At 40.6% G+C, this 14,055-nt stretch overlaps 1 protein-coding gene across 2 annotated transcripts in view; it reads left to right on the top strand.

Annotated features, from left to right (window-relative positions):
• Window positions 1–14,055, top strand: part of ADCY6 (adenylate cyclase 6) — a 289,333-nt gene that overhangs the window by 74,883 nt on the left and 200,395 nt on the right. The window contains exons 2-3 of one of the 2 annotated variants that reach the window (XM_077297459.1): window positions 6,580–6,741; window positions 6,935–7,796. In XM_077297459.1, coding sequence (XP_077153574.1) covers window positions 6,942–7,796 — 855 coding nt within the window. In that variant the 5' untranslated portion in view covers window positions 6,580–6,741; window positions 6,935–6,941. The remainder of the gene's footprint in view (window positions 1–6,579; window positions 6,742–6,934; window positions 7,797–14,055) is intronic. The other variant, XM_077297460.1, reaches the window with a different exon arrangement.

Genomic DNA, 14,055 nt, shown 5'->3' with positions numbered 1-14,055 from the left:
ATACGTGTGTGTATATATACAGTACAAAGTGTGGAAACACCTTCTCATTTAAAGATTTTTCTGTATTTTCATGACTATAAAAATTGTACATTCACACTGAAGGCATCAAAACTATGAATTAACACATGTGAAATTATATACTTAACAAAAAAGTGTGAAACAACTGAAATTATGTCTTTAATTCTAGGTTCTTCAAAGTAGCCACCTTTTTCTTTGATGACTGCTTTGCACACTCTTGGCATTCTCTTGATGAGCTTCAAGAGGTAGTCACTGGGAATGGTTTTCACTTCACAGGTGTGCCCTGTCAGGTTTAATAAGTGGGATTTCTTGCCTTATATATGGGGTTTGGACCATCAGTTGTGTTGTGCAGAAGTCTAGTGGATACACAGCTGATAGTCCTACTGAATAGACTGTTAGCTGCTTTTTTCTTGCCATAATACAAATTCTAAGTAAAGAATAACAAGTGGCCATCATTACTTTAAGAAATGAAGGCCAGTCAGTCTGAAAAATTGGGCAAACATTGAAAGTGTCCCCAAGTGCAGTGGCAAAAACCATCAAGCGCTACAAAGAAACTGGCTCACATGAGGACCGCCCCAAGAAAGGAATACCAAGAATCACCTCTGCTTCTGAAGATAAGTGTATCCGAGTCACCAGCCTCAGAAATCACAAGTTAGCAGCAGCTCAAATTAGAGACCAGGTCAATGCCACACAGAGTTCTAGCAGCAGACCCATCTCTACAACAACTGTTAAGATGAGACTTTGTGCAGCAGGCCTTCATGGTAAAATAGCTGCTAGGAAACCACTGCTAAGCTAAGGACAGGCAACAAGCAGAAGACACTTGTTTGGGCTAAAGAACACAAGGAATGGACATTAGACCAGTGGAAATCTGTGCTTTGGTCTGATGAGTCCAAATTTGAGATCTTTGGTTCCAACCACCGTATCTTTGTGCGACGCAGAAAAGGTGAACGGATGGACTCTACATGCCTGGTTCCCACCGTGAAGCACGGAGGAGGAGGTGTGATGGTGTGGGGGTGCTTTGCTGGTGACACTGTTGGAAATTTATTCAAAATTGAAGGCATACTGAACCAGCATGGCTACCACAGCATCTTGCAGTGGCATGCCATTCCATCCGGTTTGCGTTTAGTTGGACCATCATTTATTTTTCAACAGGACAATGACCCCAAACACACCTCCAGGCTGTGTAAGAGCTGTCTGACCAAGAAGGAGAGTGATGGGGTGCTACGCCAGATGACCTGGCCTCAACAGTCAGCAGACCTGAACCCAATCGAGATGGTTTGTGGTGAGCTGGACCGCAGAGTGAAGGCAAAAGGGCCAACAAGTGCTAAGCATCTCTGGGAACTCCTTCAAGATTGTTGGAAGACCATTCCCGGTGACTACCTCTTGAAGCTCATGAAGAGAATGCCAAGAGTGTGCAAAGCAGTCATCAAAGCAAAAGGTGGCTACCTTGAAGAACCTAGAATATAAGACATAATTTCAGTTGTTTTACACTTTTTTGTTAAGGATATAATTCCGCATGCGTTGTTAATTCATAGTTTTGATGCCTTCAGTGTGAATGTACAATTTTCATATTCATGAAAATACAGAAAAATCTTGAAATGAGATGGTGTGTCCAAACTTTTGGTCTGTACTGTATATATGTCTGCAATATACTTAAAGGATAAAAACTTTGATGGGAGTGCTTTTTTAAGCAGTGTAAGCAGATTTGTAAGGTAAACATGCTGTCGATATTATCTAAAAGTCCAAATTTTAACGTAGTGTATTCAATTCTAGCTTCTGACTAATTATTTTAAAGTTTTTTATTTATTTTTTTTCTAGGTGCGTTATATTTATGATTGCGAGTATGTATTGTACCATCTCTTATCCATATTGCAGTGTTTTCAGGCTGTTCTGCCATGGTGATTATGCCCAGACTCACTCACAGTACATATGACTGTTATCAACCTCAGCGCCGAGCACTTCCACTTCATAGAGGGAATCTGTTTTGCTAAGACTTTGTTTGTTTTTTTTCTCAATTTTTTGGTTCCTCGCGAGCACAGATACATGACACTAGATGCTAAGTAGTACAGAGGGATGCCCTTAAGTTTTGTCTCGGGGTATTGTTAGTAAATGGTATCCCTGGGCATTCAGAGCCAATGTGCATTTTTATGCATTTCTTTCTTTTTTGGCATATGGCTCATTTATTGCAGAATTAATTTTTCTGGGTGATAATTTTATCCTTGATCAGGCCTATAATATACATATCAGTGTTAGTATGCATGTGTGTATATGTGTATCTTTACATACTCTATAATCTAGTCTGGCAGGAGGCACTTGGTTCACATTACTGTCCTGGTGGCTCCTGTTTTCATTTTAATCAACTGTTTCTAGTTTCAGGCCTGTATTGTAACAGCATGACGTTTTTGTGTATGCTGGAGAATGTGTTATTTATATGGCTTCAGGGTTTTGACTTTTCCTCTAATAAATCTTCTGTAGGCTATTAAATAGACATACATGTAAGGTCTTTGTGAATAAGTGGCAGCATTTAATTTTTCTGCTGCCTAATATAAAGCAGGCTGTGTGGGGGGATACAGGTTCATGTTCAGTGGACTTTAAAGAAGCCTTTATTGGAAAAGGATGTTCAGTGCTGTGAATCTGATGCATATAATAGATACTCTTTTCCTGAAAGTTGATCCCTGAGGTCACAGATGGTGTTTTTTTTTTTTTTGTAATTGGAAAATTCTCCTCTTTTTGTTTTTTAAAAGGGTTCCCCATTGAAATATTTTTATATCCTATTAATAATAATAATAATAATAATAATAATAATGATTTTTATTTATATAGCGCCGGCGCTTTACTTAGGCAATTATGAGTTAAAGGCAACCTGTCAGGCCCCCCATGCCCTCTAACCAAGCAGCATTTACCTATACGTGATTGAACTCCCTGCCTAACAAGCCCTGTACAACATAATTCAGTTAAATAGATGCTTTAAAAAGCATTGATAATATCCCCGTTTGCTATGCTAATGAGTGCTTTGACTAGTCGATGGGATGTTTGCTTCCCAACGCTAGTCTGCCCTCTTTCCTTGTTATTACGCCTCTATGGACGTGAACGTAATTTACATGAGCCAGCGTCATTGCCAGTACATGGTAATCTGGCACATGTGTGCCGCTCATTTCGGTAGCGTCAATGCTTCTCTGAAGTCCCTGCTTCAGAGACCCCTGCACTGCGAATGACTGAAAGTTCTGAAGATTGCCCTCAGCCATGCACAAAACGCCTCTAAGGCTACGTTCACATTTGCGTTGTTGAGCGCAGCGTCGTTAACGCATACCGACGCATGCATCATGCGCCCCTATCATTAACATGGGGGGCGCATGGACATGCGCCAGTATGCGTTGTACTGCGTTTTACGACGCATGCGTCATATAGACGCACAAGACAGGGCGCAGGGGACGCTACTTGTAGCGTTTTCCCTGCGCTGAAAGTCCCAATCTGTAGGATCTTATGACAACGCATGCGTCGCAAAATGCTGCATTGTGTACATGCGTTGTTGGTTGCGTCGCCGACGCTGCGTTCAACAGCGCAAATGTGAACGTAGCCTTAGGCAGGGAAGAGTACACACCGCTTCAGAGATGCGTTGATGCTGCCAAAGTGAGCGGCGCACTTGCGCTAGATTTGCAGGAGCTGGGAATGAGGCAGTCTTGTGCAAATTGTTACCATGCCCCATCGACCAATCAAAGCCCTCATTAGCATAAGCAACGGGAACATTATAAATGCTTTTTTAAAAGCATTTATTGAACTGAATTACATTATGCAGGGCGTTTAATCGCAAATAGGTGAATGCTGGTGATTTGGAGGGCATGGGGGACCTGACAGGTTCCCTTAATGGAAGGGGATCCTTTCAGTAATCTCATACGTGATGCATGCATATGTGTACGTTGGATAATAGGGTATCCTATCAGTATGCCATTAATCTGTGCTTAAAGTGTTATACTTCCTTTGAGCTGCCTGTACACATTCGGTGCATATTCTTTAGGCCAGTAGCTCTGCCACAAACATGTACTCTGGCTAAGCTTTTCTTTATTCCAGTGGGCACATCCACATGTTGATTATTTGGTCCATATTTTACATCGGTAGTTGTGTTTCAATAATTTTTATTGAATATTGAGGAGGGAAAAACTAGTAAAAATAAGGACAATAGGGAGAACTTGGGATATACAATAGAGTTTCTTACAGCTTTGAAACACAGAATACAAATAATCAGAGAACACACAAATTTAAAATACTACATGTTTCATGGTGACACAGAGCACAAAAATTAGTTTACAACACACAATGAATGCCTTATGGGAATACTTGTGTCCAGAGTTACCATTTTTTATGTTTTTCAAATTATTCACAATAGTATATTTATGTTACTATGTTTTGTATAATTAAATTCTCTCTGATGGCTAGGAATTTAGGGGGTGTAGATTTTTTTTTTTCCAGTGGGTTGCAATCGAATGTTTCACCACAAGGAATATGAGGATTAACAATGTTCTTGATGCAGGGGAAGGATGTTCCATCTCAAGGGAAAGGAGAGCCATTTGGGGAGATGAGATCAATTTTCTTTGGAGTAGTTGGTTGACAAGTAGAGACACTTGGTCCCAAAGATTTTTAATTTTTGGGCATATCCAATAGATATGCAATAAGTCACCATCAATACCACACTCTCTCTAACATTTAGGAGAATGATTTGGTTTTATTTTGGACAATCTAATTGGTGTACAATACCATTTTGCAAAGATTTTATAAGATTTGTGGAGGAACATGCAGATAATAGATTCATAAGTTAGTTTCTTAAAGCTTTCTCCCATTGTTCTATTGAAAACGATTTTGTTTAGTTTTATTCCCATTTTATCATGTGGGAGCTGTTTTCAAATAAAGTATTGTTACGGTACGTGTCCACGGTCAGTAAACGCTGCGTGTTTGACGCTGCGCAGAGCTGCAGCGTCAAACACGCAGCGTCCAGATGTTCCAGCATAGTGGAGGGGATTTTTTGAAATCCCGTGTCCACTATGCGTGGAAACACGCACGCGGCGGCCCTGCGACTCCGGACATGCTGCGCGTCTTTTCAGATCGCAGCATGTCCGTGTTCCCTGCGGCGCCGCAGCGTCGCCGCAAGGAATATCACAGGGCCCTATGCGAGGAGTGTGATGATCCCGGATGTGTACAGTTAACACATCCGGCATCATCGCGTCCCAGAAAGGGGGCGGGGCTTAGTGCCGAGCGGCTTAGCCGCTCCGACGATACCGCCGGCCATCCTGACCGTGGACATGTACCCTTATTGAAGTAATTATATAAACTCCTAGTATTCTATTACAATTTGTTTGGGTTTTCCCAATAATAGACTTCTTATCTCAGAAAGAGGAGATCTTCTATTTAACAGTTTTTGAAACTTTTTTTTAACAAGTAGGATTTTAAAGAAAGTCGTACAAGACAATCCATATTTCAGCCTTGAGTTCCCAAAGGGATAAACCTTTTCCCGTTATACAAATTTTTTATCTTTTTATGCCTGCTAAGGACCAAGATGTAGGAATGTTTTCCATACTCATAAAGTCAATGAAAGAAAGTGGAAAATGCTTAAGTTGTTAAGTTCTTCAAATTTTGGAATTTTTTTTTTTTTTAACAGGTTTCGCTAATCTTTTCCAAGCAACAATAGTGGCTTGAAAAATAGGGTTTGCTGGGTCTAGTAAAGAGGGATTGAATGTTTTTTAAGTTAGAGAAGAGGAATTTAAGCCAAGCATTGGAAGTGTCACTCTTCAGCAAAAAATTTCTTTACTTAATAAGAAACGAATAAAAATTGCAAGATAAGTTGGGGAGACCCAAGCCTCCTCTAGACTTTTTTTTTTTCCCATGAAATTCTCTTTGCTATTCTTGCCCTCTTGTTGTTCCATACGAAATTATTTACCAAAGTTTGTAGTTTCATTAAGAAATTTGAAGGAATTGGAAGATGAATGGTTCTGAAAAATGACATCAGTATATGTCATCCAAAATTAGGAGTGGAACAATAAGCTAAAAAGTATAATAGACTTAAATAGAATAGGCTTAAAAATACTGATGTAAAATACTGACCATACTGAATGTGTGAATGTGGTCAAATGAAGCATCAGACGCGTCCTCTTAGAGGAACTGTAGATGGGTTAGGTCCAGATCCTTCATGCCTGAGGGGCAGAATTTTTCAGAATATCCTGTCAAAATTTGTCGAGATTTGCTGAGAAAATCTTACCTCTGAGAGCAACATTGCCATCTATAGCTGATCAGCACATGCAGCTTATAGACGTGATTCGGGTGTTTGGTCATTCTAGATTGTTTTTTTGTTTTGGCCTGAAAGTGTCATTTTTTTAGGTTCATTTTTTTTTTTTTGATTGTCTAGTACAAGTGCATCTTCCGCCATGTGTGCTCCTCATCTGCTGAAGGAAAATTGCGGGGGCTATTAATTAGCCACATTGTAATTGTGTTTAGTAAAGACTGATTTAGTCATGGTTTACCTCATGGCTGTTTGTGCTAATACTATGTCTTATACCATTATTTGCTTTACAGGTGCCCAATTGAGATCTCTCCCAATATTCCTCCCAATGCCATTGAACTAGCAAGTTCAGAAACAGAGGTCCTCCCCCACCTCTCCACCAGACGGAATAAATGCCGTGTATCACCTACCCAGCCAGGAGCTTCTGGGAAGCTGCCACATCTTACTCAGGAGAGGTAGGTACTGCCACTTTCACATGTATGAACTGGTACACATAGATATATAAAGATATCCATGTTTCCTGGATACACTAATCTTGCTATTTGGGGGTGGGGGGGGGGGCAAAGCAGGTACCTTATTTAGCAAATTGTGTATTAAGTTATTGTGGTTGACTGTATTTGTCTCTGAGCCTTTTCTTTGTATTACCAGCAGCAGAATGTCGTGGTTTAGTGGCATCCTGGTCCCTAAAGTGGATGAGCGTAAAACGGCATGGGGGGAGCGCAATGGAAAGAAAGGCAAGCGCAAAAATACATCTTTATGTGGCCCACGTTACATGAGCTGCCTTCAGGACCCTGAGATGGAGCTCAATAGCCGCAACAACTTAGGCCTCCGCTGCACGTGGCAAGAGGACCATTATGGAAAAAAGGGGACAGGGGGTGACCTGGGACTAAAATCTGTTGCCCTTGGCTTTGAGGACGGGGAGGCCAAGTGCTCAAAAATGGGCTCAACTGAAGCAGTTGACATGGATGAGGGTGAACACCATCTAACCCCTAGAGAGTGTTGGGCAAGGATTCTTCAAGTGTTCCAATCTAAGAAGTTTCAGTCTGCCAAACTGGAGCGCTTGTACCAACGCTATTTCTTCCAGATGAACCAGAGCAGTCTGACTATGTTAATGGGTGCTCTGGTGCTGGTGTGTCTCGTGATGCTTATTTTTCATTGCACACATGGTGAGCCCCAGGTACTTTACGTTTCAGTACTTGCTGTGGCTATGGCCCTCTTTCTGTCACTCATGGTGGTCTGCAACCGTAATGGCTTTCACCAAGACTATATGTGGATTGTGAGTTATCTAGTTATTGCCGTCCTGTTTGCAGTGCAAATTCTAGGGGTTCTTATGGTCACCCCACGTAGTGCCTCTGAAGGGATCTGGTGGAGTGTTTTCTTCATCTACATCATCTACACCCTGCTTCCTGTGCGCATGAGAGCTGCAGTGTTGAGTGGGGTGATCCTGTCGTCTTTGCATCTCATCATTTCTTGGAGGCTTAACATGAGTGATGTCTTTCTCTGGAAACAGGTAAGACCCTTTATGACTCGATCACTTCTAGCGTTTTTCTAGCATACAAGGCATTGGTAATATCAGGTGAAAAGTGCATTTCTAGGCTGTGATTCTGAAATCAAGCAAAATATTGACGACACCTGTTTTGTTTTTTTGCTTATTTTTGTGTGTTTTCTATTAATATCAATGATGGGAAGATGTTAGTGAGATAAAGGTTTTATCATCTTGAGTGAAATGGAAAAGCTGTTAAATGAAATAGAAGACGTGTTTATGGATTATACATAATTTAGTTTGTTAATCTGATTTATAGAACCGATTTCTAGAAATGTCAAGTGTTGTTCATAGTGTAAAGGTTTCTCTTAAACACTCTGAAGCTTCTGATGCCAGGTTTTTTAAGAAATCTAATGCCATTGTAAGAAAGCTTCAGAGCATGAGAATTGTGATCGCCAACAGCTTCAGTGGTTGAACTTCAGAAAGAGATGGCAGTCATGTAACAAATGGTTCCTACAACTGTGACTCTACGGTTCAGTTCAGCTTAATTTGTGATGGTGGGGTTGATTTAAGTTGGCTGCCATACACCCCCAGCACTGCTAATCTTGAGGGGAAACAGATGAGCCCTGATAAAGGCAAATGTGCCCAGTTCATACCTTTTTTTTTTAAATTTTTTTTAAAGGCTACGTCCACCTTCTTAAGCATTTTATTCCATTTCCGTTAAATAGGTCTGCTGCTTTGTTTCTACAGCTCCCCTGCAGGTTGTGTCTCCATGGTAACAGACAACAAACACTGTATAACTTGGTCCTGCAGCCATATGGTTTTCTATGTGTCCTCTATATATAGCTGTGCTACTTGTGTTGTATGTTAATACAAAGTAGGGGACACGTGGAAGAACTGTACAAGCCTGGAGAATTACATAGATTGGGAGAGAGTTATCAAGCTAAATGAACAAGAATTATTTGGCAGGATATGCCAAGTAACTGTCTTTCATGACTTTAACACTATAGTGTCACAGTTTAGCCGAAAAGTGCAAGGCCAAACATGCGACCCTCATGCTCCAAAATTGTGTCACACTTTTAAGGCACATAGTTAATCCAACTAATGGGTAATGTACAAGCTACTGTCTAGGCCTAATTCTTAAGCCGGCCATGCACATTACATGGCTGTCGGCCATATCATGTAAAATAGTATATAAACTTTTCTTTAATTAATTGCCCTAGAATGTCCCCATTATGGGCAAGTTGATAAGATGTAAATAAAACTGATACATTTTGAGGACATGTAAGTTTTCTATAGCGTTCTCTAGTATCCAGACGGGATGGTGTTTGTTAATTTCACAAAGCGTCTCTTGCTGGCACAGTTCTGCCATGTACACAACAGGTGGTTCTAATCTATCGTTTCCTCATTACGGACGCTGCTTCCTGCTCAGTGCAACTTTCTACACCAGCAATGTCTCCAGGTTAGCCTAGCCGTCCGCACTTATCATGTTCACCAAAGTATAAGAAAAGAACAATGGGTACACTGAAACCAACCAGTAATTTTAGATTCCTATTACCAGTATATTGTCTTTATCTGTACCACCATAAAGTAGTTGCAGAATATTCCTATATTGGTTCTTAGTTAACCAATCTACAGCAATTCCTCCATTTTCTTAGCATACTCAATATCTTGGTCAGGAGACACTAAGGAAAGTTTGTGTACACTTTGCAGCAGCTTGTCTTTATAGTCAAGGGGGTTTTATTAGTCAAGTAAATCATCTCATGAAGATGGAAATCGATATTGAGTAAAGTGTAACCATTTCTTTGTTGTGTGTTTGTGTATCATAGATTCTAGTTATTGGTTTAGGCCAATGTTTTGGATCACAGGTTATAAATTTACCTTTCATTTCCTTAAAGGAATTGTGCAGTTGAAAATAAATTAAGTATGCTTAAAGGGAACCGGTCAGCTGGTTTTAGTACCCCCAGCTGACCTTAGGTTGCTGTAATGCAGATTCATCCTATACTTTTTGTGTTTGCAATCGTTTATTCCATTTCTGAATAATGGCTTTTCTAAATTTTCATTTAAATGAGTCACAAGTGCAATGGGTTGGCCCTGCCGCCTTCCAGTCTCTGAATGACAGGTCACTCTTGTCTAAGGGATCTGCTTACCCTGCCAGTGACCTGACAGGAGCCATCATTCCCTGGGGCGACGCATGTGAACTTTCATAATGTCCTCATCCCCAGGGAATGACAGAGCCTGAGTAAGATATTGGGTGGGAGAGCAACTAGTAAGAGAAGAGTGACCTGTCAGTCGGTAATGGATGACTGGTGGAGAGAGGTTGGCGAGCTTTAAGAGCAGAGCTAAGGCTCCTTAACATAAAAATTAGTAAAGCAGTTACCGTACTTAGTAATGGAATAAAGGATTGACAAATGAAAGGTACAGATTCAATGTGCACAGATTAGATCACTTGGAAGATAATAAAGCCTGCTGACAGGTTTCTTTTTAGAATAGTAAGTATACAACTCTCTCATATGCTTCAGTTATCACGTGTATCCGGATCCTCAGATATTTGCTCTGGTACTGGGTCTCGGCAGCTTTACCTCTGGCTTGTGTTTTGATGCAGGAGAGAATCCCCTAGGTCAGCAGATCATCAGGTCTCTGTAAAGGGGCTGCCTGACTGCTCATTTCAGTAGCTAAGCCAGCGCCTATGTGTGACAGTAAAGGGTCTGGCTTGGCTATTTAAAAGAGCAAGTCAAACAACCCCCTTCACATACAACATATGATGCAGCGATTCTGGAAACCATTGCCTGTTTCTAGCCTTCGAAAGGTCCTGCTGATAATAGGGCAGATATCTGAAGATTGACACATATTAGTAAGTTCCATAACTTTACTAGGCACCATTAAGTACAATGTGTATTAACTGGAGAACTACTGTAAAAAGGCCGTATAAATGCTTAATTATGGGGAAGGTGGCATTGCTTAATGATTGTCTTCATGGTACCGGAGATAGATTTGTGGCAAATGGAAATATATATATTTTATATATATTTTAATTCCTGTGTCTTGTGCGGAGCTGGGTCATCGTTCTCGGTGCAGCCTAGTTGTAATCCAAAGTTGATGTAAGCCACTGAAGTGTAAATGCAAAATATGATAATGTAATATTACCATAGCTATTGGATAACAACACTGGTGGGGCGTTATCTTGGTATGCATGGTAACAAGTTTGCAGCAAGTTGTTCATTAACCTTCCAAGAAAGGTTCTGTGCTGTAGATTATACCTTGACTCTACATACCGCAATCTTCAGTTGCTTAGCAGTGTGCATGCTTGGTGACTAATTTCTTATACACCATCTTCTTATGTGTAAGTCCTCTTAGGTTTGGCTTGATTTACATGCTTCCCAGGTCTGTGTCCTCTTGTCCCTAAATGGAGTTGGTGGTTTAACCAGGTCAAGCGAGGGCTTTCTATTAGGCAGCATAACCTAAATGTATCAGAAGTTTCTGTAGAGTTGTTGGGTATCATGTTCTCTTACAGCTCAAGTCCAGATTTGGACTGGCCCACAGGAGAATCCTTCGGTGGGCCCTTGTGCCAGAGAGGGCCACCATCCTCTATGAGCAGTACTTAGCACTAAATACTTGAATTACTATGTACAGAAAATGCCGGCACCTTATTCATGTAACTATCTACCCATGCCGCCATCACCCAATCTGTGGTGTAGGTTTTAGATGGAAATAGCAGATTATGATCATCAGGTCAGATGCCGCACTGTGGATACATTTTGCTAAATTTCATGTCTGCGTCATTCTCTCAAATTTCTGTAGAAGAATCTAGTTGTAGAGCAGTAAGAAGTAGTACTGCTTTTTCATCAAAAGTAATAAAATTAAAATTGCACAGATAGATATGTATCTACAATATGGTACAAATTCAGCTTTTGGCATTGTAGAGCTTATTGAGCAGTATTGGGTATTTGATAAGTTAAACCTGTCCAGGCAGCGGCCTCCAAGTGTTTGCTAATCTGTCGCCTACACTTGATATGTGGAGCCCTCATAGGTGTGATGACCAAAAGATATCCTGTTGAAAAGCTGAATGAACATTGTTATGAGCACCAAATGCTTTGCCAAGAGTCTATTATGTTGCCCCCACTGCTTGCCATGATGCCAGTGCCACCTCAATACTCATGGTACAATGCTCATTATACCACTATGGATTGGTTGCATTTGGTGGTGCAATAAACAGGAGGGTCAAAGTGGTGACACAGAGTAAAAGTGGATTTTTCACAGTGCACCAAGGGCCACAGCAAAATTATATTAGGAATTGAATCCCCTGCTTACATATGGAAATGTTGAAACAAAAAAGACATCCCTCATAGGCGAACACAGCTGCTGCAGAATCCAGAAATCGGATGAGTAGTGAGATTAGCTCCCAGCATCACTTAGAGGACACACATTCATGTTTTACTAACAACATAGGCAGGTGAAATGAACTAAAAAGGAACACAGTGTTCTGTAAATCCGTGCCTGTTTGGGTAGTACAAACCAGGGGATGTTCTAATGCAAAGCAGTAACACAGATGCCCACTTAGTGTCTTCTAATCCACATTAGACTCTGACTCTGTATGGGTAAGAAAAACGTGAAATACATTTAGTAGCTAAACTTTTTTATTTGTATATATTTATTTAATGATTAGTTTTTGCCACGTATGAATTTTTGTAGTGTTCTCCATTAATTTATCTTGCTAACTTCTCTTAAACACTATGTGCTGTTTCTGCTGCCTTGTTCATGCACTTAGAGTAGATGCTGTTTTGAAATGCAGATCTAGCAAAAATCGGTACTCCTTTTGTGAGCTTTTCTGCTCCCCACAGCCATGTTTAGGGAGACAGATTTAGTAAGTGGTATCCGAGAATAGTGGAATGGAGCAGAGAAGCTCACACCGGAAGTACTGATTTTTGCTAGACCTGCAGTTGAAAACAGCTACACTAAGTGCATGAATGAGGCAGGTAAAATGGCCTATAAAACATGTACTTTGAGAGAAAAGGAAGCAAGGTAGTGTAATGGAGTACATTACAAATATTCATACATTTTACAAAGTCTCCTCATTAGAAAAAAAAAGTTATGCAGTTCACCCCTAAGAATGTTTTCACCTTCATGACCAGTCCAAATTCTACAATACTGACCAGTGTCACTTTAAAATACGGTAACTCTTCAATATGGATCCCACGACTGAGACTGTTTTTTGGTGACATATTGTCCTTTAATATGACTTTTTTGTGAAAAAAATCTAAAATTTGGCAAAATTTTGGAAAATTTTGCTATTTTCAAACTTTTAATTTTTATGCACTTAAATCAGAGCGATATGTCACACAAAATACTTAATAAATAACAAGTCTACTTTATATCAGCACAATTTTTTGAAACCTCATTTTTTTTATTAGGAAGTTATAAGGGTTAAATGTTGACCAGCGATTTCTCGCTTTTCCAGCAAAATTTGCAAAACCATTTTTTTTTAGGGACCACATCACATTTGAAGTGACTTTGACGGGCCTATATGGCAGAAAATACCCAAAAGTGACACCATCGTATAAACTGCATCCCTCAAGGTGCTCAAAAACCACATTAAAAAAGTTTATTAACTTTAGGTGCTTCACAGGAATTAATGCAATGTGGTAAGAAAAAATAAACATTTAACTTTTTTCACACAAATTTTACTTGAAACCCAATTTTTTTAAAATTTTCACAAGGGTACCAGAATAAAAATGGACCCCAAAAATTGTTCCATTTCGCCTGAGCATGCCAATACCCCATATGCCGGTGGGGAAACCACTGTTTGTGTGCACGGCAGGGCTTGGAAGGGAAGTATCACAGTGCCTGAAGAAAGAATCAGATTCCGAAACGCGTCGGATAAGTGTGGTTCGGTGTGCGCTCTGTAGCCGGTCACGTGACTGATCACGTGGTAGTGACGTCATGCAAGGTCCTGCAGCCACGCTGCGCCTTGCCGGCTCGATCTTAGGACTAAGCCTTAACTGCCAGTGCTCGGCAGACTTGCTTTATCTCTGGGAAGCACGCCTGTCACCGGCCGGGACGGCGGTACCCGGACAATTGTCTTTGCTTTACAATATCATCACCTATTTCCTCTGGCATTTGGCACAATTGGGACACTTAAAACTGACGAAAGCCACCTGAAGGACCTTCCAAGACGCAGGGGCGACTATTTATATACAGTCTACAGGACTAAGGTACCCTATCCTTGCACCTATGTCATCACCTATGAATGGTTAACACGGTGTTATGTTTATATTTATTTTTTACT

The sequence above is a fragment of the Ranitomeya variabilis genome, chromosome 3 (genome assembly GCF_051348905.1).
Source record: "Ranitomeya variabilis isolate aRanVar5 chromosome 3, aRanVar5.hap1, whole genome shotgun sequence".
Classification (NCBI taxonomy): Eukaryota; Metazoa; Chordata; class Amphibia; order Anura; family Dendrobatidae; genus Ranitomeya; species Ranitomeya variabilis.
This window is presented reverse-complemented; position numbering and strand designations above follow the sequence as displayed.